At 44.5% G+C, this 24,580-nt stretch overlaps 1 protein-coding gene across 11 annotated transcripts in view; it reads right to left on the bottom strand.

Annotated features, from left to right (window-relative positions):
- The window catches only part of LOC143338142 (disabled homolog 2-interacting protein-like), a 146,383-nt gene that overhangs the window by 18,007 nt on the left and 103,796 nt on the right, over positions 1 to 24,580 (bottom strand). For all 11 annotated transcript variants that reach the window (XM_076758323.1, XM_076758325.1, XM_076758324.1 and 8 more), the window contains 7 exons: positions 20,866 to 21,019; positions 19,048 to 19,146; positions 15,546 to 16,100; positions 3,065 to 3,209; positions 1,717 to 1,861; positions 815 to 1,051; positions 485 to 686 (listed from right to left, as the gene is read on the bottom strand). In XM_076758323.1, coding sequence (XP_076614438.1) covers positions 485 to 686; positions 815 to 1,051; positions 1,717 to 1,861; positions 3,065 to 3,209; positions 15,546 to 16,100; positions 19,048 to 19,146; positions 20,866 to 21,019 — 1,537 coding nt within the window. The remainder of the gene's footprint in view (positions 1 to 484; positions 687 to 814; positions 1,052 to 1,716; positions 1,862 to 3,064; positions 3,210 to 15,545; positions 16,101 to 19,047; positions 19,147 to 20,865; positions 21,020 to 24,580) is intronic.

Raw genomic sequence — 24,580 nt, 5'->3', positions numbered from 1 at the left:
AATGTAAATGTCCTTGTAAATCCATTAATATGCCTCGCCCAGCCTCTGAGGCTTCACAGTGCTCTCCCCTTGTGCACTGTTTATGTAATGCAATAATAAATTATTGATTGATGTACCATAAACATCCTAATGCAGCCTAAGCATGATTCAAATCCTGCAGCTTGTGATGATGCATTGAAGACCTTTGGACCTCCTCCTAAACGGCTGAATCCTGTGTTATCAGCTCTAGAATCTATTTCCTTATATAACTTGAAGAATATGGAACAATGCAACCTGCAGTGAAACGTGGCGGCTTTGCTGTGCTACGTTATCATAGCTTACCATCAATGACCATCATTCCTGCTGCAAGTCTCAATATAATGTCAGCATCCTTATCATACCCACAATGCTCTTACATTATCCACAAATACGTGGATTTGAGAGAGTGAACTTATTTATTTGACTGAAGCTGAAGCCAGCTGATGCAGTATGCCCTCTTCAGTACCTGGTCCATCTGGGACACCACCTCGGAGAGGAGGGAGTGCAGGGTGGAGAGTTCCCTGCCGAGGTCGATGTACCCCTCAAAGCCTGCCGTGTTGGAGATTGTCTCAGGGTTCGAGATTTCGAGCAGGAAGCGCTGCATGTTGGTCCACTCGTGCTCCAGGAACTGGTTCATGAAGGACATGTACTCTTCCTTGTTGCCAAATCTGATGACGAATAGAGACAGGAAAGGGAAACAGGAATAAGGAGGAAAGCAGGAACCTCATTTTAAAGACATCCACAATTCTGTAGTTAAGGGAAAGTGGAGCCTTGATCCAACAGTAAACCCACTCACTTGGTGAAGTTCGCCAGGTTTTGGGTGACTTTAGCGATGAGCGTGAGCGTGCGTGCCGTGCGGTCATCGGGATACTCCTGCATCAAGTTGAAAAGTGAGGGGGACATGATGGCCGGACAGAGAAACCGCAGGAACAAGGACGCGCTGATCAAACGCTCGCTGATGTCCGGCCGACCCCGGTTGCTGCATTCCTGCCGCCACGACGCGAAGACCTCTTTCAGTTCTCGTGGAAAGACGCTGTCGAGAGTAAGGGATGATGAATAATAACACGTTAGCTGATGCGATATGTATAATTCAGAGGAGGATACTTCGAGCATGTTATTTGCATTTGATCTGAACATTTGGCAGGATGTTACTGTACACTACTTCTGCATTTGTCAGGGGCGCAAACAACAAGAATGAAGCTGGTGCAGATTTGATTGCAGTCATTCTACATACGTCTTTATCGTCTGCACTCACCAAAGCACTATGAAATTCTCTTATTCTTTGCAACTCCAGTTTTGCTTCTTTTCTTTCCATTTCAGTATATTTTACTTCTTATTTATGAACCCTTACATACATATAAATGTTCCTATAGCTGCTCTTAAAGGTTATTCCTACACTGCACTGCTGCTCGATAAATGTGTCTTAATCTCCTTTCTGGAGGTCATTTAAAAACTCACATATCTGACTTCTGGACAACAGAACTGGGATGCAACCTAATTAAAAGCCCCTTCGATAGCATTATTTAATTGTAATTAAGATCCTTGCGAATGAAAGTCTGTTTCCAGGAGACAAGACGTGAAATAAAGAGATTTGGGTGCTCTTCATTCTTCCTTCTCCTTTGTGTTTTATCACATGTGATAAAGCAGAACGGACATTAATCACGGTGAAGTCTGGATATCGTTTAAATAGAACATTACCAGTATGAGTTGATGATTTTGCAGAAGGCCAGCTCGCAGCACATCTTCAGGTTACTCTGGTGTTCTGGCAGGTCACCTGAGGAACACTTGGACGGATCCACCTCACAGTTCTCGTCTGACTCGTACAGAGCTTTGATGAACTCACCTGAGGGAAACAAACAGAACAAAACGTAAGAAATTAAGGAAATTTGAAGATCTATCTGGGAGACAAAGGGAACTGTGGCAGCACTTTTTTTGTCTGTGATTTGATTTGGTTGCAAACTGCTGAGCTGAGCTGGGACAGAGGAAGAATGTGATGCCAAAGCCACAGGTGAGAGTTTGTCCTTGATCACTCTGGTTTGACCTGTGACAACAAACACACTGACGGACAGATCCAGAAGGTCCTTGTAAGCTAAATAAGGTTAAACTCACAAAAATGGTGGCAGACAAACAATGCCCTCTTTGTTATCTCCGTTTGGATAAAAGATGCCATCACTGCTATGATCTCAACGAGCAAACAGCCTGTAAAGGGAGGCCATCGCCAGAGCTGCAGTTTCAATGATTTTAACAGTTTAGCCAGATGTTGTACAATAAAAACTCCACCAAAAACAGACATGCATAATTTATCAGCCCTCAGTATTTCTCTGCAACCACCCTGAGAAACACATGCACGGACACGGGCAGCATCTCTCATTGCAAACGCAGCCAAAAAGAGACGCAGGCACAGTACGACACCAAAGCGCAGGACGGGCATTAATATTAGCAGCATACAGAGAGAGATGTGACGAGTACCAGGAAGGATGTGTGCCGTTTGCAGATTAAACTGCCGCTGTGTACATTTCTGAATCAGGGAGGGGGAGAAGCACACGTCGCATACAGAGTGCTTATTGTTCGGGCTGCAGGCGGACAAACACACTCGGTCTAACCTTGGACTAACATTGTAAAAGTGGGAGTACGGGGTCAAACTGTCACCTCAGAAAAATCTCTCTATAAAGCTGATCCTGCAAGTGGTTTAGAATTTCAACAACACCAGCGTCAAAGCCAAACACATTTCCTGTCACAGTCTGAACTGTGTTGTCCACGGTGAGCCTCCAACTGAGATCCCGTTGCTTCAGTTCTCTCTCGGTCAGAATGATCGGACTAATGCGCTGGTGTTTTGCTTGATTGTACGACAGCCACCGCATTTAATTCACTGATGCTGCAGTCAAATAAACATTTTCCATGAGTGAGTGAATGAAGGAGTTTAGAGGTGAATGTGAGGACGACACAGCAGAGAGATGAAAACAGAAAAAAGAGGAAAGCTCAACTTGTAGCAGAAGAAATGGACAAATACATGTCCAGAGGGACGTCAAGATCACCGTCCACTCACCGAGGGCGTCCTGCAGGTACTTCTGTCCCACCAGTTTGAGGTATTCCTCTATGGCCTTCGTGGCTAGTGTGTTCTCTCTGAAGATGAGGTGCTCGTTCTCTCCACAGCGGTCCACCTCGGACATCATCAAGTCTGTGAGGAAGTCCTGCAGGAAGAGAAAGAAAACCAAACCAGGACAAGGTTAATAACTGCAAGTCGCACCATCCTACATAGCTGTCCAGGAAGTAGTTGATAAAGATGTCTGTCCATTTCTAATGAACGCTGCATTTGAGGTGAGAATTTTGCTATTTGGAAAATAAAACGGATGAAAGCATGAGAAACAGGAATTCATTTGAGTGACCGTTAAATTAAATTTGTCCTGAGGAGAGAGCTGGTGGTGGCAGATAAAACAGGTTATAATGGAAAACTGGATGGGTCCTCGTCAAGCTTTCATCTGATTCATCTTCATCCAGCTTAACCTGTGATATTTTACATTGCTATGCTGTTTCAGACACTGTTACTCCGCCTGTCCACCAGTGGACCTCTGCACGCCTCCTCTCTAAACCAGTCATTTGACTGGTCTCCCTCTGGCACACCTGCCCCATCACTAATGTACCACAGTAGAAAAACAGCCACTATTCACCTGTTTGCCAGATTGTCTTTAGTTGCCAACATTCTGCCAGCCTTTCTTCTGTCTGTCTGCTTTAGTTTTGATGAGCTCCTTACTTTAGTTTGCTGCTTCTGTCAACTATTAGCCAGTTTGTAAAGAATCTTTATGGGTCACTGCGGGTAAAGGGTGGCAATTAAATAACAGTGCGTCAGGCTAAATAACAGTTTGAACCAAAAGACTGAATAAATAACTTACCCCCACCCAAAAAAACCAAAACATATAGGAAACAAGCACAACACTGACATATTGTCTATCACCTTTTAAGGCGATGCAGTAAACTTGCTAGCAAACAGCGTATTATTTACACGTCCCGTGGATTTGGAGCCACATTATCACTCATTTGGAGTCACTTTTTTAGCCACCTGATGAATGTAAATCCAATATTCTCTCCTTCTCGCTCTGTTTTTCTCTCCATCGAATCCTGAGGGAAATATCTGTCTTTCTAGCAGCTAAATTACCCACTGCGTTCACCAGCTAGTTGCAGACTTTGTGTGTCTGCCGTCTGGTGCAGGGCAGGTGGTGTTTTTCGAGCTTTTCGCTGGAAATGATGCTGATGAGAGCAGTGAGAGTAAAGCAGACAGTGAAGCTGCAGGCTGGGAAACCAAAACAATGAGCTGAAAGACGGCGAAATGGGGGACACATACATGTTGTCATTTGACTCATTAATTAAATGAAAATAATGATTATAGCAGCTTTAAGACCAACATTATCTACAGAATACTGCCTTTCTTCTGCCTGTCTTGCAGTGCCTTTGTAGAGATTCGTCTTTATCAGATTTGTCTCTCAGTTACACTGCGTGCAAAACGCAACACTCTGTCAATTTTCTACACTGCGAGTGCGACAGGTTTTCACATTTTTATGACCAGCGAATGTGAACACGGCGTAATTCTGCCATTACAGTAAATGGAGGGAAACAAAACAGCTCTATTCATATCAACCTTTGAATTTGACATATCTAAGAGCCGAAACTCGGCATCTGGAGGGAAACATGTTTATCAGCGAGGAGACAAAAAATAGTGACAGGACTCATTTTTCATATAATGGCAGTAAACGTTTTCTTCAAATGCTCAAAGAGGGATTTTGACACCTGTTTTGCTGTGCAATGAGAACGAAAACAGGAAACCGCTCGTCTCTGTCTCCCACTCATACAAATGGAGAGAAGCAAATAATGAAGGCAGATGACTAAAAGTGGATCTCCGACAAAGTTTCAGCTAAAAGTTCTGTTCTCTTTAAAACAACACGTCAAATCTCGAAATGTGTTTTATCTTTCTTTTTAATTGGCATTGCGAAATATTTCGAATGCTCTTAATTACTTTGTTAAGAAAAAAATAACCCGTCTTGTTTAAAAGTGATCTCCATAAGGATGATCTGGTACTCATCAGGTGAAGAAAAATAACAGTTGGAGACAGAGGCAGGCATTAAAGCTCCCGAAATTCAAAGTGTGAAAGGGAGATACGGAAATGGAGCCATCTGGGGATGAATCATCCCTTGTTTAGATCCCTTCAACAAATTTCTGGGTGTACTCTCATGTAAGTCCCCTGGCAACTTGTTAAACTAGGGGAACCAGCGTAGCAGCGAGGGAGAAGAGAGGCAAGTGACAGATGTACAGAGGGATATAGAGAAGGAGAGGAAGAAGAGGCAGAGCGGTGGTCTTTAAAGAACAGAGGAGGAGGCGGAAAGAAAGCCACAGAGCCTCTCAGACGGTTTCTATAGCTGCTGCACAAGCCTGTTATCCGGCTAATCAAAGATACACCACAGGGAGCCAATCACCCACTGATGTGCAGCGAAAAGATCCTTTTTGGTTAACGCATTTGCACATTCCCCACACGCACCAGCCCCGTACACACACACACAAACCTACAGAGGAGAAAATCTTGACTAAAGTTTAACAAATGTGCATATCAAACATTTAAATTAAACTCAGACTGGAGCATCTGAGACGTGCACGGCTGTTTGTGCGTGGGTTTGTAGCTTGTTTGCTGTTTAGACAGACAGGTAATGAGACAAACAATACAGTGATTAGAAGAAGCAGTAAGCTCTCATGTTGTGTTCGTGCACCAAATCAAAGGGGATTCAAAGTTTTTTTTTTAATGTCTACAAAGTATTCACACCTAAACCCTCATTGGAGCAGCCACTTGGTGTCTGACATCACATTGTTAGTCAAATGTTGTACAGTCACGGGGTTTCAATTGTTTTAGTATAAATACAAGTTCAAGGTTTGGTGAATCAGCGTTGTGGCAAAACCGACGGCACAGAGATGAAAGGACACTCCAGGTTAGTCCACAAAAAAGTAAATGTCAGGACACAAAGTCAGGGGACGGGTGCCAGAAGAAGTCACTCAGCATTCCTTAGAGTACAGGTGAATCAATCATTGAGAACTGGAAAGAGTGACGACCCCGAAGGAGCTGCGAGCTTCAGAGGAGAGATCATGCGTTCAATGCTTCAGCGCTTCGCCAGTCACAGCTGTCTGGGTGAGTGGCCAAGAGAAAGCTACGTCACGTGACATCTCGTCTACGGTCTGCCAGAAGCCACGAGGGAAGACTCCGGAGTCAGCTGGAAGAAGCTTCCCAGGTCTGATCAGACTAAACTTGAGCCATGTTACACTGCACATTACAGCCCCACGTGAAGCCCCCAGAGGAGTGTCGAGGGTCGACGGTGAAACGAATGCAGGAATATACAGAGAAGTAGAGTCCCAAAAAGACAATGGCTTAAAAACAATGTCTGTCTGTGGCTCAAGGCTGTAACTGCTGCCAAAGGTGCATTTACTAAATACTGATTTAAAAAGGGTGAAAACTCACCTGAACAAGTGTTTCGCATCTTGTATTTCTCATTAATCTGGATCACTTAACAGAGATTTGTTTTCACTTAGACATTACAGGACAAACATGACTTTAATGCACTGTAAACTCTACACATGAGACTTTCTGGTCCACGAATATATAACGTGAGACAATGGAACTATATATATCATGTAGAACATATTATTATATGTTGAGTGCACGTTTCATTGAAAATTCAAACAAAGGATCGAGAACCTTTTACCTGTTGATTAAATAACTGAAAATGTAAAAAGAAATAGGCCTTTCCAAATGTTTTGAGCATTTATTGATTGAATTTAGAGAAAATGTGCTGTTTCGTGATATGAATCGTTATCTGGACGTGCAATGACGTGAGATTTTGGTCATATCGCACAGCCCTAATCCAAAACTGCATTTTAAAGGAATATTCCTAACAATGTATTATTATGTGTGCTACAGATAAGGCATGCAGCAGAGAGCAGCACAAACACAGAGGAGCCTGAGGAAACCTGACCTTTCCTGGTGTATGGACACCCATCCCATTATTAGACCAGGGTCTTGTTTTTCTGTTTTTTTAATTTATTTATTTTCTGTTTTTGGGGAGGGGGAGGGGAAGAATATGTCATCCCAATTATGAGCTTTCTTCTAACCTCGACCTCTCTGTGACTCTCTCCCTCCCTCCTCTGCACTCCTTAGCTGAGGAGAGATGAGATGGAGGAGGAGAGCGAGGCTGAGGGAGATACATCAAACGGCAGACAGAATAATGGCAGAATAATTTCTGCTGGCAGCCTAAAAAAAAACTGTTTCAGCTACCTCTGACAGTCTCTAACAATGGCACGCTGCACATGAGTAGACATTTGTTGAGCCTACCAACTTATACATGGAGGATACAGTGCATGTGTCTGTGCGCACACATGAATTTCACTTATGCAAGTAATCTTGGAATTAAGGATATAAGGAAATTAGAGGGACCGTAACAGTGGATTTGCACACAGCCTTTCATCTGTGCCCCAAGTACGAACTGCAAATATTTTCCAGCATGTAGCACAGCCTGTTGTTAGGATGGATTTCTGACCTTCCAGGTGGCAGCTGGCTCTCTGGTTTTCATTCAGTACGCCATTAAAGAAGGCAAACTGACCATTTTCTTGATTTTCTGTCAGAGAGTTTGCATGCTGTGTCGTGATGTGATAACGTGCAATTTTGTTTTTGACATGTGCTCAACAGATAACAGCACACGATGTACTTAATGTTTCACCTCATCAGCTTCATTGATTTCAGTAAATATCTGCTTATTCTGAATTTGATGCAGCAACACATTTCAAACAAGCTGGGACAGGAGCAGCTAAAGACTGGGAAAGATGTGGAACGCTCCAGAAACACCTGTTTGGATCATTCCACAGGTGAACAGGTTGATTGGTGACAGGTGATAGTATCACGATTGGGTATGAAAGGGGCATCCTGGAAAGGTTTGGTCGTACACAAGCGAGGATGGAGCGAGGTTCACCGCTTTGTGAACACATGACTGCGTAGAAGAAATTACTACTAGCTGCCTAACTGCCACCTTATCGTGCCACAACTGTCAAATCTAAAGCCCAAACTTTATACAATATGAAGGATCACCTCTTTCAAATAACTTTCAAAGCCTCTTCAAGTGGCATTTATAGCATAGTGAAGTCTAGGGGAAACAAATGACTGCCTGGAAGGTATGAAATCAAAGTAAAACTCTTCAGTATGCTTTGGGAAACGGTCGGCAGTAATGCAAAGTATATATGTAATTTCTTGCAATACGTTAAATCACGAGCAACCACCAGTATTATTAAAGTCTGAGCAATCATGTCCTAAAAAGCGACCGGCTCTTCTCTTCCCCTCCCGTCATCATCCCTCAGCCTTTTCTCTGACGCCCTCAATCCTGCAGCCCCCCCCCCCCCTCCCCTCCCCATCAGTGCTAATAAGGAGAAGTAGAACACTCTCTGTATCGCTGCCACATCTCATCAGCCAAACCATGCCTCAAAAAGAAGAAGAAAAAACCCCAACGCACAGCGCACAGAGAGAGGAGGGTGATATAAAGACAGGGTCTGAGCGGAGGGGAGATGGCGCAGCACGGCTGATCACATCTAATAAATAGTAGGGAACAGAGTCCTGTTGAAAAAGATGAGTGGCTCCCTGTAGATGGGGTTACTTGCAAGTAAAAACTCATAAAGTCTTGTCCATTGCACTGCAGTGCACACAACAATCTAATCACCACGAGGCACAGCCGCGTGTGTGTGCTCACATCTCTATTCCGCAATATTCCACTGCACAGCATGCAGCGACAAGTGGAGCTGAAGTATAAATACACAGGCCCCCACTGCAAAGGCGACATAATCAAGATCAAGATCACGGACAGGACTGTAAGTTTGTGACGCACCGTCAGACGAACCCGAGCACAGAGCAGTGACTGATGTTTTAAATTACATGCTTTCCAAGTGCTGTGCCTTGAAAAGCTCGGGCAGCGAGTCCAGGAAAGAAAAGAAAGAATAAGTAGACGAAAGAAAGGATCGTTTTATGCTCTGTGCTCGATCAGATTTTTTTAAGTTTCTATGGTGATATAAAGCAGAGAAACACAAGCGTGAGAGCAATAGAATGTCTTGAAAGGATAATGCTGGAGCAGGAGGAAGAAAGAGGCACAAAAACAAATCATTTTCTTCAAAAGTCAGTCTCTTTAAAACCGTCTGTACCTGGAGAATATGTGGGCGAATCAAGTGGGTTCAAACATTACTGGTAAATCACTTTACCCAGGTCTGCTCAGCGATGCGGAACGTGCACGGGGATCAATGCGGTTAAAGGTGATGAAGCTGGTGAAGTGCAAAACCTCAGCGCTCAAAAACAAGAAGAAAAACAGCAACGAAACAGAAGAACAGAGCGGGAAAATATTACTTACCGAGATGTCTGAAAAAAGTAAAAACCACTAGTCTGACTTTGACGAAGCAGCGTTGATCAAACAGCTTTGAAATTCTGGAAATTCTAGTTACAAGCATGAACTAATAATGGAGTTAAATGTTTTATTACGACAATTAAGCAGCAATGACTAAACAGGTGAAACATAAAGAAGAGCTGCACCTGGTAAGAAGACAGAAAAAAACAGGCATATGCCGCCTTGATTTAAGAGACTTCATCTTAAACTGAACGGCTCGGCGATGATGATCTTCTGCGATGTAAAACAAAATATTGAAATATATTCATGCCAGCGCTCACTCTTCTTTCAAGGTGTCCTGCTGTTGAACTCGCATATTAATGTGAGAAAATGTTTTTGTGTGTGTGTGCGCTGCATCCCAATGACGTCCAACAGAGCATGAATTTTTATTTTGGCATAAATGCTTCTTCTTTGCTCATAGATTGTTTTTCAAGCTTGTGAATGGCCATAGAGCACCATTACTGGAGGAGCCATGGACTGGAGAGCTAATGGGATTCATTAGAAAATAAATAAAATGGAAACTACCTGTTGATGCTTCAGGTACTGATGTATGGTTTACAGCAAATACACAGTTTTTAGATGACTAAAAACAACAAAGTTTGGGCTGGATTGAAAAAGCTAATCACAAAAAAGGACTGAATATGCGGGAGAGTAGAAACCTGATAATAATAACCATCTGACTGATCAATGAGCCTGGTTTTCCAGCCTGGGGCAAGGCTGAGGAAAGACTCTGGGGGGGGGGGGGGGGGGGGGGGGCAGGAAGCACTCCAGCCACTCCATCCTTCGCTCGACTCGTCTTTCCATCTCTTTCTGCCTCCCCTGGTCTCTCTCCCTGGAGACGGGTGGCTAGTGTTACAGCGCTGCAGCCCACAGCTCTTCCTGTGAGGGTCACATTGGGTTGACGGAGAGGACCGGAGGCCCAGTGGAAATGGAAGCGGTTCGTCCCGTAGGCACACACGCTTATCATTCAGCGCCAAAGCAGGGACGGCTGCAGCTCTCCCGATTCAGCTGCACATGATCATGATGAAGACAGGACTGGAGGGGGTCTTACAGCAAGTGTCATCAGCATCCAAACATCATGTTTGCTGTTCTTTATATTCCCTGTGTGGGTGTGTATGTGTGTATGTGTGCGTGCGCGACCATCTTGTATTTCTATGTTCAGTGCAGTCCTTGAGGCCCTATAATAAATGTCTGTTTTTTGCCCACTTTAACGTGACACATGCCAGGATCAGACTACACAAATTTAGCCCGATTTTGAAACAATACTGTTGTCAACCAATTACCAGCCTTGTGCCTGATTATGAACGACAACCCGGCGTCTGTATTCGTGTAGTGCGACAACATTATCCCCGTTCCTAACTGCAGGAACATGCTCATCATTACTCCAGCAGCTAGCTACTAATTCCAGATCTAACGTTGAAGTAGCAACCAAGCCTGCTCCTTGTAGAATAAGCAACTATGAAAATAAAATTACTGTATGTGGAACTCATTGAACTTGAGTTATTGTTATCTGGATGCTACCCAGCAGATGTGTAAACATACGTGTGTGTTAGCATGCTTACAATTTCTAATTAGCACAGAACGCAAACAGCTGAGGCTGATGGGAATAAGTTTTGTATTTGGTATTTTGATCTCATAATGGCATCACCAAAGTCATTAGAGTTCATCCTGAGGGGGACACGGGTGTCTGTGCACATGTATGTCAGGCATGTAAAACTAAATTCATGAAAATTAAGTTTGTGAAACTGAGGTGATGAAAGAGTCTGATGGTGAGGGAGTGACGGGGAAGGAGAGAGAGAGTCTATGTGATCTGAGTGCAAACAGAGACGTCAAGAGGCTTCCAGATCGATGCGCTGAGTATCATTGCAGCCTGCTGATGTTTGACTCCACAGCCAGAAACTGCAATGCTGCAAGCTCAATCCAGATTTCTCTAAATGCTGTCTCTCCCTTTCTTTCCCTCTTCACTGTCAGCGCCGGCGCCTTTCTCTTTACCTTTCTCTGATTGGATGTTTCCACCTCTTCTCCATCGCTCGGCGGGATGGTCGATAAAAATCAGGCTGGATCAACAGTCTGAGGATATGATGCACTTCCTCTGTAGTGCAGATTTCACAGGAGGGACTATGAGGAGAGCAAGTGCGTTAATGTGCTAGGTTTTTATTTCCTGTTCTGGTTTGAGCCTGAACTGTAGACGAGCTAACATCTCTTCTTCTCAGTGTGCCCTCCTTCTCTCAAACACACTTCACACACTCACACTGTGGTCATCTGCCTCCTCCAACGTCCGTCTCAGCTTATCATAAGAGGGTTCACCTCTTATGTGGTAAATGATAAGATTACAGCTATTAAAGAGCCTTGAGACTGAGACATAGCAGAGCCATACATGGGATCAAACGCTGGAGAAGCAGCGACATGAAAACATTTACAGGATACAGACAAATCATACATACTAATAATACTAACAACCTCCTGTTAATGGGGAGAGCGTTGACTCGCTGGCCTTCTCAGGGGACAGCTGATTAATTCAAAGCAACATTTTAAAAAGCCCAGGGGAACACAGAACTACCACAGTCCTTCATGTCATATTAGTAAATCATTTGTCACACCATGTTATGTACGTACGACAAACTGTGCCTGTGTGCCACAGCTGCGGTGGCGAGCATCGCTGCCCACTGAAGACGGCGCCGAATGCATTGATAAGATGCTTGAGTTCAACCAAAAACTGGAGCTGTGCTACAACACCTTGCCACAGACAACGTAGAGAGGAGAGGCTCACATATTTCGCCCTCTTAAGCAGGGCTGTTAGTTTACCTTGAGGAGCAGTAACATAAAAAGGCGATGGCATAATAACCAGAGCACCACCCTCCTCTAGCCAGTTATCATAAGGATAAATCCTCCTTATCGTCACTTCCAACAGTCGGCGCGGCTGAGACGAGCAGCAACAAAATTAGAACATAATCTTCCCAAGGGCCGAGGCGTCGACAAGACTAGATCAATAACGCGGAAGATTCGTGCCAGGAGTGGTTATTTTCAGATGAAAGGAAGGTGAGCGTCTTCAGGCGATTCCAGCACAGTAGAGGGCTTGTTGTTGTTGCTGTGGAGCTTCTAGTAGTGCGGCTGGAGCGTACAAACATGACGGTACGTCCCACGGGGAGGAGACGGACTGCTGTTGTGACCTTACAGCACCGGAACGCAGCAGAAATGTTGAGCCTGGATTTCTCAGTTTGACTTCAGATGGATTTATGGCTTCAAAATCAAATAAACTCAACTGACATAAAACCAGATTACTGATGCGTTCATTCATACTTTAACCCACGGTGTATCTTAACACCACTGCAGGCTTGCTCATCCATATAACTGAATAAACTACCTGAAACCACCTGCTAATATCCTGTGATTATACTGTAGGTGTGTGTGTATAAAGTTAGCATCTGTGCAGCGATGCAGGGCGTGGCCGCTGCGCTCGCCAATGCACCCAGACATCAATACGGCATCAGTAATGACATCTCTCCAGAGAGCTTTGGCCTCAGGACGCAATGAAGCGTGAAAGAGAGATGAAGGAAGTCAAAGACAGAAAGTAGGGAGAGAACAAGAGAGAGCGAGCGAGTGTGCAGCGGAGCAGAGTATTCAGGCTGTAATTATTCGGTGATGGGTGATAAAGTGACACAGGAAGAAACACTGGTCTAGAGGTGTTGCATACTAATGCCCTTCACAATTCGCAATCTGCATCTCTTAACAATAGCCAGATGCAATTAGAAGCTGTTTCCCACCTGCGCACAGCTGATTAAAAGTGATGCACATCAGCAGAACTTCAGAGCTACAAAGAGTTCGCGCCGCATCTCCAAAAAGCAGCGTTCACCTCCCGTTCACCTCTGCCGGGTGCACGACGGGGCGCTCCTTTGTGACTGTCTAATGCAACGGCAATGCAAAGTCTCCCTGTCTGAACTACAGAAATCCACTGTGGCGCTGACAGAATTAGACACTGACTCACGGATTTTGACTTGAGCCCGGATAGTTGAAAGACTACACAACAATAGCAAGGAAAGGGGTAAATAACCAAAGGCTCTATTAAACATTTGCAGGAAAAGAATAAAACCAGACTCGCAGGATTTTCCAGAGTTTATCTTTGCTCGGCTAAATTGCTCAATTCCTAAATAGAACTCGGCAATGTTAGCGAAGGCTGCACCCAAGTTGGCACCACATGAAAAAAGAGCTTCATCGTTGGCTTGTAAACGAACACACCATGCAACACTGGCCAAGACATGTGTATATAAAACATCTACACAGCAGCGGAGGATATCCTAATTAGGTCTTGGGAATATTTCAGGGTAAGTGGTTTGTCGGCATCCTGTGTGCTGTGTTTGGCATGACATGACTGCTCCATCCATCAAGGCTACAGGAAAAACATGGACTCAAGTGTGTGTGTGTGTGTGTGTGTGTGTGTGTGTGTGTGCTGCCTAAATATGTCAGACCACATCACGATATCTTGAATGATGAAAGTCCTTTCAGAGAAGGAGCCGTGGTAGTAAACAGCAGCGACGCTCGCCATTTCCACAGCAGCTTTCATTAATTCGTCCATTTTACATCAGTCCAGAAGCTTCTGACTATTCTTCAACAGGCAACCGAAGCTTTTCTTTACAGCCCCACGAAGACGAAATTAAAAGGGATTTTTTCTTCTTGAATACAGATGCAGTGCGGAAATAATTTCAGGGTCTCCTTCATGATGAGGAACCTTGAAAAAAGCATCTCTGGTTGAGGTTAAGCACGAGCAGAAACCAGCCGACAGGGAAGACCGGGAGGTGAGAAGGAAGCGAAACTTTCAGCGCTTTGCTCAGAAGGTGGGGATTAATTGAAAGTAATTAAGGATGTGACCGTCTCTCCGGGGACCAGTGGAGGCCTTCTCCCCCATCAATCAGCAGCTATCAGCGCCTAAACCAGCAGACTGGCGGTACAGTGCGGATAGACATCACTTCTTAAGCGCCGATGATTCATCATTCCGCTGAGCCGCGATAAAGTCAAAGAAAGTTTCAAAGCTCTGCTGATGAGATACTGTCAAGAAAACTAAACTGAGGCAGAAGCTGTCGCTGGCAACTGACGAGGCGGAGAAGACGAAGACGTTCATGCTGCAGTGAGGAGAGCAGCCTGAAGCGATATTCCAGTAAGAGCAGACAGTCATTTCGGACACCGCAAGAACAAGATGTCAAAAGAAGGCTTTTGCTTGAATGATTATTTTCATTATTGGTGCATTTTCCCAATTAATCAGTCTAAAAAATAGCACAAAATAGTGAAAAATTCTTCCCAGAGCACAATTTGACATCTTTAAATGTCTTGTTTTGTCTGACCAACAGACCAAAACCTAAATATAATCCATTTAAAATGATATAAAACAGAGAAAAGCAGCAAATCTTTAACGTAGTCTCACCTAAACAACTAACCCTGTTATGAAAATGTTAGTTTCGATTGCTCGACCGCCCAACGCGGCTCTAAGCTTCATCCACTTTTCATCGGCAGCCAGCAGGTCGGCTTTCCCTCTCATATCTCACACTCGGGTGTCAAGCTGGGTCAAAATGCCAACCTTTGTTTCGCTGCACTGAAAAGACAAACGCCGTGGTGTCAGAGTAAAGTAAAATACAGCTATTTTGGATGGATGGGAGATTATCTGAGTCCAAAGGCCTGCTGTCATGGGAGACTTAGCTCCTACTGTGGTAGACTAATCTCCGCACGCTCGTGGTGCTACAGACAGCGGTGGATGTATTGTGCTTCTGTCCTGCATCGGTATGCTGTGAAGCACTGCAGGGGATACATGTAAGGGATTAGCCTGAGTTAAAAATGTAATACAGGCTGGTGCAGCAAGAGGAAATCACCTGTCTGTCTGGTCTTTGTCTGCTCTGGATTACAGCTGTGGGGGGTCAGTAGTTCATGAGATGAGCAGGCGGCGGAGGAACAGTTAACCTCAGTGTGCTTCACGTCTTGTCGGTACCTCGTGGCACGATAACGGTCTGATATTCTGGTTTTGTTATCCATTATTGCTCCGCGGAGAGCACAAACGTGAGGAAACTGGAGATAAATCACACGACTGGTACTAACCTTGGCCTTGCCGGTGCTCTGCAGAATGTGGACCAGCGCACACGCCATCTCCTCCTTGTTCTTGACACTAATCCCGGGCTCAAGCACCGAGCACAGCAGCATGTAGTTGTTGGTGGTGTACTCTGCAAACTCCTTGTACATCTCCATGGGAAGGATGTTCATGCTCTGATAGCGTGCTTTGATCCTGATCATTGGCCCAGACGTCTTGCCCTTGGGGGGGTTGGGCGTGCTGACTGGGTACCACTTCTCCACGAACTGTCGTCCGGTAACGGCACCGACGGGGATGTTGACAAGTCCGATGTAATTGTTTTTGTCTTTCTTTTTCTTCTTGTCTGTGTCTTTGTAGAGGTGGGCTGTGATGCTCTTGACAGGAGGCAGGTTGTTGAACTCAAAGTGCTCTCCCCAGAAGACATTGTCAGTCTTGAGTTTACAGGTGGTGCGGGCGTAGAGTGAGTCATCCAGGCAGAGCTCACAGAAGTATTTCTTTTTGGCTGGCAGGTCCTTGGCCTCAATGATCCACAGCTTCAGCATGTTCTCCACCCGACGACTGTTGTCCTGCAGACAAGATAAGACGACAGGAAGCGGCTCAGTGAGGTCTTTAAGAACAATTTTACCAACATCGCCGCCGGTGGACAGATAAAAGCAGTAAACTAAACGCATCAAATGACTTCACGGGCAGACTGATGAGATTCAAACTAGAATCCTGATCCTGAAGTTTCTTCTCACTGACAAAAACATTTCAGACAGCACTTCAATCATTTCATAGTGGCAATTTAAAATCCTTTCTCTCCTGCCTTTGCAGTCTTTCAAAAAGCGAATAAATCTCACTCCTACATTATTTCACAGAGTGCTAACCCACTCTTATGTCATCAATTGATTTGCCAAGAGCGGGGCATATTTTTTGGCCCATTATTCATATCGCTTGGAAACTACCTCCTAAGATGAAGAGAAGAAAAGAGGAGCTAATAGTTACATTATTAGAAAGAAATCATCGAGTCTCTCATGATGACGAGGATGTTTGAAAAGCTGGTGGCTCTGCTTCGGAAAGTTCAACGGTATCTGGATGCTTTTCATACGCTGTGCAACAACATATTTTGATTTTCTATTCCTGCAGCTCTCGTCATTAAATTCATCCCAGCATGAGGTGTTTCCAAACTCTGGAAAACACTGCAGCTTCTCTTTAATGCACCTGTGGCTCATTCAAGGTGTGTCCGCATTAGGCGGGAGCTGAAAGAAAGTACAGAGGCTAAGCTGTGAAGCATTAGGAGATGCATCATCTCACACCATCACCTTCTTACACAAAGCAGAAAAGCCCCTTTCAGCTGTGAGAAAAATACTTCTACTACTGACTGCTGTACTGCATGTAAAGTCTTCGCAGTATTGTTCCTCTGCTCTGTATCATTCCTGAAGACTGACAGCTAGATTTTAGTCTTGGTGTCACGTGTGATCTTTGTTCAGAAACGCCTTGTCAGTGGCGTTCTCGCTGATGCTGCTCTATATCATCAATTAGAAACATAAAAGCTTCGTGTTAAGTGCGTCTTTTCATGCACACGGAAACGAATTTGAAATCCAAACACCGGCCCGTAAAGATGATATATCTGTAAATTGCCTATTACTATAATTACCCCTAATTATCCTCTTATGTAGGAGATGAATTGTGCAGGGTTGGCTTTTAGACCACCTCGTTTCATTTACATTGAATTCATCTGACTGTATTTATTTATACTCCCTTTGTTATTCCCCATCTTCATTATCTGAGCATCTCCTTCCTCCTACCAAACACCAGCCACAGAGACGAGGCTTTAAGGCGAGGTCACGGTAACAAACACTGAGCTGCAAACCACAAAGTCAGACAGGCTGAGTCTTGAATGTGCCCTGTCATCGTAGATCATTATGGATTAAGATTTAATGAGATTAAGATTAAGTCCTTTTAGGAGCACAATATGTTTTCAGTAAACACAATGACAAATGACTTTACGTACTTAAATGTATCTTGATGCCTTTGCTTGATAATTGGTGTTAATATAAACGTTTTTTGTACCAGACCTTAATCATGGGTCTAATCGTGAGTAGTAGTACTACAAGTAGTATTACATCAGTAGTGGCGGTAGATGTGCTAGCAGTAACAGTGAAATCTGTTCGATCTTTTGAAAACATCTCCGGAGACTTCCTTATCTAATTTCAAAGAATTTCTGTATCTGTTCCCAGTTTCTCTGTCTGCCAAAAAACATTACACTGCACCTAATCTCAGAGAATCACAGAATAATTAAAAAAAGGAGAGACAGAAATAACACACCCCAGCCAAAATCTCTGAGAAGAGGGAAGACTCCAACGCTATTAGGGAACTTTTTTTCAAAGTTCTAATTAGAGAGTAATTTACTAAATAATGACAGCTGAAGGAACAAAGATGCTGTGAGATTAAGACTATTTTCTTGGCTTGGTATGTTTGCTACACTCCCTCTGCCGCAGCTGTGTTTGTCAAGAGTACAGATGGTATCGACGCTCAACTCAAGAGCACTTTGGGAGTTCTGGTGTTCCTCCCTGTGACCTTTGTATTTTCTGCTCTTGAGGTGTCCAATGCAGCAAGAGCACAGGTTCAGCTTAGTTTACAAAACCTTTATTGACCTCAGGGAGGAAGTCTGCAGTACAGCACATACCAGCCCATGTGAAAATGATCAATAAATCAAATATCTGAATGGTGCCCCAGCCATATGCTATAATCAATACATGTATGTAGGTTAGTTCTTATTTTGGGGTTAGAGGCTGAAACTAGTGCGAGTGGATGGAGATGATCCCAGCAGACCTTGTCAGTCAGCCCAGTTTGGTACAGGTGGTACAAGTCTGTCTGCTGCAACCGAGGATGTGTAGTAACACGCTACAGGTGACGCATGTGAGGAGAAATTTTAGCTTTCGAGAGCGTTTCATGTTCCTTTCTTTAAAAACTGTACGTCTGCTGTTTACTCCAGTATATTCCTGAGCCTGTAACTGAGCGCTGGGCTGAGAGCGTGCGAGGAGCGGCTCGACTGCAGATGCCAGCTGCCTGGAGGCACCACCTGTCTTGTGACTACGATGTGATGATGACGGAAGAAAACCCAGAGCAGGATCCTCAGAGCTGCTCCCACCACTGGCTGCAGCCCTGTGCTTTTTCCACAGGTTGAACCGTCCTCCCTAGCTCGTTCCTGTGGGCTGCTTTAGAGCTTCTATACCAGCAAACAATGCAGTAAGAGAGGATGTGCTCAGTGAAAGAGAGCAGTGACGCTGTCAGCGTTTCCACGAAAATCCATTCCTCGTTGAACCGTCAAATACACAGTTAGTGATCGATGATAGCTGAATGTCAACACACACTATCAGATTGTATTGTTATGTATAGCGGGGCCGTGATGTCAACACCATATAGCTCACTGTCTGTAGACTAACCAATGATGCAAAGCGTGGTCTGAAACTGGGTGCGTTGATTGCTACACACAGTCTGGCCCCACCTACTGCATATTTACATGCTTACCTTGTTGGGCTGCACCGCTCTCCTCAGATTCTCCATCCATTTGTCTCTCTCGGCTGATGAACGGCAGGAAAAACATTTGCTTCCCGTGGAGGTGGTGACCTACCGCAGAGAGAGAGAGAGGGGGGGGGGGGAACGAACGCTTTAATGATCAAACCTCATGCATAACAATGACAGAGAATAAGTGGAACAGGCATTTTTACTAAACTTGGTTTATAAATATGACTGTGTCTCTGACGGCGCAGAAGTTTATCAGCAATACACACACACAGACACCAGTGGGTATCTGAAGATGACATGGCGGTGTTGAGGAATGAAGGAAGGGTGTGATGACCGCTTGGCAGGCTGGGTGATAACTGGATGGTTAAAAAATGCTCAGTGGGACAGAGAGAGAACAGGGAGGGCAGAAAAAAGAAACTGAGTGATGTAATGAGCAGGATAATAAAGATTAGTGGAGATTTCTGCTCTCGACAGTCGACGCTGTGGGATGGAAAGTATTCATTAATTTCTCGCCCCGAGGCGAGCTGACACTCCAGCTGCAACATGTGCTTGTGCACACATAACGTGCACAGGTGAATCTTATGGTAATTACTACCCCAGTCCACCAACGATCATAAGGATGTGACCTTAAAGAACAGCCGTCTGCACCTGAACCTTTGGCTTTAATTGGCCATCAGGGCTAATCAAGATCAGATGAAGTAAGAGTAGCCGCTGGTAGTGTTGTAGTGTAGTAGTGTTGATTCACATTTCAGCTTTCTTTCAATGACAGTAACGGCAACTTTTCACAATTTTCGGACAGAATTTAGACCGAACGACTAATCGAGAAAATAATCAGCAAAAAATCTGCTAATGAAGATAATCGTTAGATGAAGCCCGAGTTGCTGCGGAAAAGAAAAAACAGTCACGGCCCCAAAAACAGCAAACTCATAATGGTTTGTTGTTGCCACAGGGAACAGAAAAAACCCAGAACGTGACTTGTACGGAGCGTAATCCTCTGCTTGCCATTTGCAATGCAAGCAGAAGAATTTAACAGCAGCAGCAGAACAAGCTGTAAACAAACCGCTGATACATTATCAGCATCCAAAGTTGTTGTGGTTCACATGTTGGCAAAGAGTCTAATTACACATCCTGCAGACATGGAGCAACATTAGCATTCATTTGGAGTCCTTGGAGTTTTTGGTCACCTGATTAATGCAAGTGAAACATTCAGTCTCCTTTTAGCTCTGCTTTGGTCTCCTCTGATTTCTGGGGCTGGCTCATTAGCAGCTAAATGCTCCACTTTGTTCACTTGCAAGTCAGTAACTTTGTCTTTGTTGGGTGCTGGGCTTGTAGCGTTCAGTGGGTTTATGAGAGCTTTTTGGCTGAAAGTGAAAAGAGGTTGACGAGAGCAGTGAGAGCGAAGCAAAATATCAGAAATGTGAAAACAAAACATGAAGCTGAAAGAAGCTAAATCGCTCTGCAGAGCTTTGGTGATAACGCTCTGTGGGTTCATCGTTAACAGCAACAAATGGCACATTAAACATATTAATTCTGCTCCATTGTAAATATAAGAATATTGATAAGAGCAGCTTTAAGAACCAAAATGCAGTACAGCTTGAACACTAGTTGTTTTTTGTCTGGAAAAAAGCTCCAAATGCCACTCACCAAACACGTCTACGTAGAACACGACCTTTAGTTTTCGAGCAGAGGATACTTGAAATAACTCCTCCTGCTTTACAACACCAGGCGTTTGTCCGTCCACGGACGGTTTGATAAAGCAAGACCAGCAGCGAGAGCGTTTATTTGTGTGTTGGTGCTCTGTGTATGTGTGACCCCACTCACCTCAAAGCAGTAGTCCTGCCCGAGGATGCTGCTGTGAACGGGCTTGATGACAACCTCGTCCTCCATGCTTAGGTCCAAGGCTTCCACAGCACTACTGGGGCTGAGCAATGACTCATGGGAGCGAGACTCCTTCAGCCTTGGCATCAGATGAGATCTAAGAGTGGAAAAAGGGAGAGAACTGAGTCACCGTGCAGAGCCGGAGTAGAGGAAGTGAGAGGGAGGGAACATATGTACTGCACGTATTAGCGAGCGTTCATGGTGAGTGTGAAGCAAGAGAGTGTGAGGATGACGAAGAGAGGATGCTCCGCTTGCCTCAAAGTCAGCGAGTCCTCAGCACGACAAGCTCGCATACGGTATCAAGACATGTTCATGCACCCACTTCTAAGCTCACTCGCTAATGAATGCCATCAATGAATGCATGAAGAAGCATGAAAGATTTGAGTCAAGCTGTGCAAACCGATGCAGTGGAACCACTATAAATAGGAAGCAATTCATATCATTGATTATCATTAATGGTGAGGCTTAGATAATTTCCATGATGTGATAATGCTCCGCTGTGATAAAGCACTCACTATCTGCTTTGTGGAGCTCCATTTAGTCAAGCCACACCACACAAACTCATAACCCGGTCAACTCTTCCCCATTGAATTATGGCAGGAGCTCAGAGTGCACTTTAGAAAGTTCAATATTCCAACAAAGACAGCCCTGAAGCACTATTCATGGCCATTATTTAGTCAGAGAGGATTAGGAGGCAAAGTAAATGCCTTTCCACTGTTTGCTGCGTTTGATGTCACCAGGAAAGAGCAAATGTGCGCCAGTGGCATATAAGATCGACATTACTGAGATTGATATTCAACCCAATGTTTATCTATTCCAACATTTGATGACAACCAGTCATCTAAAGCGTTTAAACGTGGTGTAATTCTCTTCAGTTACAAACACCAGGGCCTGGTGCTCGCCGCCATAAGAGGATGAAAAGATAAACAGGCTAGCGAGGGCAGTAAGCGGCGACAGGCGAGCAGCACAAACATTTGACACTCAGACAATGGCAGGACGGGGAAGACAGAGGGTCAATTGCTAGTGTAATGAGTGCGAGCATTCTGTTAATAGTGCCCTCTACGGCTGGCTTACACGCTAATCCCATGTATGTGAGTAGGCCTGTGTGTGTGTGTGTGTACTGTAAATCTCCTCTGTGGACTGAAGGAAGAGCTTTCCAGGAAAAATGCAGCACCCATAATGACAGATTAGCAACCGAATGCAGCCTTTTGTACAGTCAACCAGCTTTGTTGTCAAATCCACTGTCCAACGTGAAGTGGATAATGATCTGGGCTCTCTCTCCTTTTTTTATCTCTTACTCACACACACATGCTGCAGAGGCAAATTTCATCCTTTGAAATAAAAGGCAAAAAAAAAACAAAACACGTGAGCGAACACGGCAAGCACTGCTTTGCATATGAGAATCCAGTTTTAGGAGCTTCTAGGCTTTTCCAAAGCACAGCTGCAGGGGAAGTGTGTTTGCACCTAGCTCTGCTTTGTGATTGGCTGCCTGGGTACCGGGCAGAACAGAGAGCGAGTCAAGGAAGCGGAGAGGAGGGGAAACAGGGGTTTTCTAGTGGGATGTGCTGTTAAAACACGGGAAGGGATGGAAACTTATTATCTGAAGCATAGTCCACAGTCCCAAAACCTGCACGACGATGTCTTCATGTCTCACAAACACACTGACTGAAAGGAAAAACACCATCACACATTTTAATGAAGTGGTAGCATACACATTTATAACACCAAACCGCAACTAATAGGGAGCATGCAAGCATTTTTTCTGTGGATAAACTGGAACATGCAGCCAGTGCAGCTTGCCAAAAGCGAGATCCTCTGGAGGAATATTCTGCACGTTGTGCATCTTCAAAAAGAAATATATAATATTCTTCCATTATGATTCTCCTTTTCTCTCAGCATATCATATTAGAACATTAGTGTCAGTGGAAATGGTGGGAGACTGTATGAATTGATGAATAATAATGCAGCCTGTCATCTGCGTGGCACTGTATTAAACGGCACTGTAACGTGTAGTTTACAGCCTATTGTCGGCCACTTTGTAATGACGACAATGACAGACTGTCTGGCGTGTGAAATCTGCTCATAACTTCTGTATCACCCAGTATGACACGCTGTTCATGTCAGCCTCTGCAAATAACAACTGGGATTAAAAGCAGGGCCCGCTGTCCTCGTCTCATTTCTCTCCTCTTTGGTCCCCTTCCCCCAACAGTTGTCTATTCTCAGCAAACGTCCTTCTTTGTCCTTGACAATCCTCCATGACTCTGCCTCCATTTCTCTGCTGTCCTGTCCTCCTCTCATGCAGTGTTTACCTGATAGTTTATGTTCGGAGGATTCTTCCAGACTCTCTGGTGGACATCTTTCCACCCCGCTCTCGTCTTCCTCCACTGTTCTGTTTATCTCTCTCGCCGTGTTTATCTCCCTTCTTGTCTCTTGGCCACAAATCAATCCAGCCCTCTTCGTCTTCTGGGCTTCATTCAGGCCATTTAAATATTCTAGACACTATGCAGGAGATATACAGGCAACAGTTCTGATAGTTCAGAAACTTCCAGTATCTCCTATACACACAGATAGGACTCTAAAAAGCTGCTGGAGTGAAATATATCGTTGAAAAGGTCAAGACATAAAGAACCGCCTTTGTAAAGACCTTGATGTTGCACTACTAAGAGCACTACTCATACTGCACCTATAACACCTTATGTTTGGATGCATGACTGGATGAAATGTTTGTAGGAGAGCACACACACCTGAAGAGGCACAGATTAGTATTTCTGTACAAAAAATAGCTATGATTCCATTAAAATGTTGCACAAGTTTTGAAGGGGATTTTTAATATCAAGCAGCAGCAGCTCTGCACATCCATTTATGTTTTCTTAATGAATTTGTCTCTTCTGATCATCGTGTACCCTGTGGTGTTTTTATCAGACGCGATAGTGGTTGTGAGGCGAGTGAGGGACACTGTGGCTCTGCACACCCACGTTATTCTTTATTTTCTGGCCTTCTCTTCGAGTGGACGCATGAAGCAGCGAGTGGCAGCGTGGCATAAAAGCTTTTTCTGCAGTAGAAGAGGCAGAAGCAGGGACCAGAACATCAAAGTGTATTCAAAAACATCTGTTTCTGTCTGCCTCTAATGCGCCTTTGCTTTTTTTTCCCCGCCGATGTGCCGACTTCTGCACCTCAGCTAAGTGTAGGAACTTCTTTGTGATATTTCCAGAAATGTTTCAGTTTTCTGGCAGTTAGCCTCAGGGTTTCTAAGCACAAGCTACACAGCACAGCAACACAGTTACACTAATTTTTTTCGGGTGCATCAGTTAGTGTTGCATCAGGCCAAAATCCTATCAGCGCAGTCTGACATCTAGACGCACTGTGCAAGGTTAAGGTTCAATAGAAACTTGGTTAGCAGTCAGTACCGGGGAAAGGAGACCAGAGTAATGGATTCTGAGTGTGTCTGGGCTGCACCCACTGTGCTTTGTCTCTGCATCCTGTAGAAAGAGTTCATCTGATAGCCTGTCTGGGATCTGATATAGTCTGAAACCCTGGGCCCATATAGGCGTCAGAGCACTTAAGACTTCTAACACACTCACTTGCTGGCTAGCTAGCTGCACCACAAGGGACTATGTTTATACTGATGGCTCAAGATAAGTGGAATTAACATACTGCA

This window comes from Chaetodon auriga, chromosome 19 (assembly GCF_051107435.1).
Source record: "Chaetodon auriga isolate fChaAug3 chromosome 19, fChaAug3.hap1, whole genome shotgun sequence".
Lineage (NCBI taxonomy): Eukaryota > Metazoa > Chordata > Actinopteri > Chaetodontiformes > Chaetodontidae > Chaetodon > Chaetodon auriga.
This window is presented reverse-complemented; position numbering and strand designations above follow the sequence as displayed.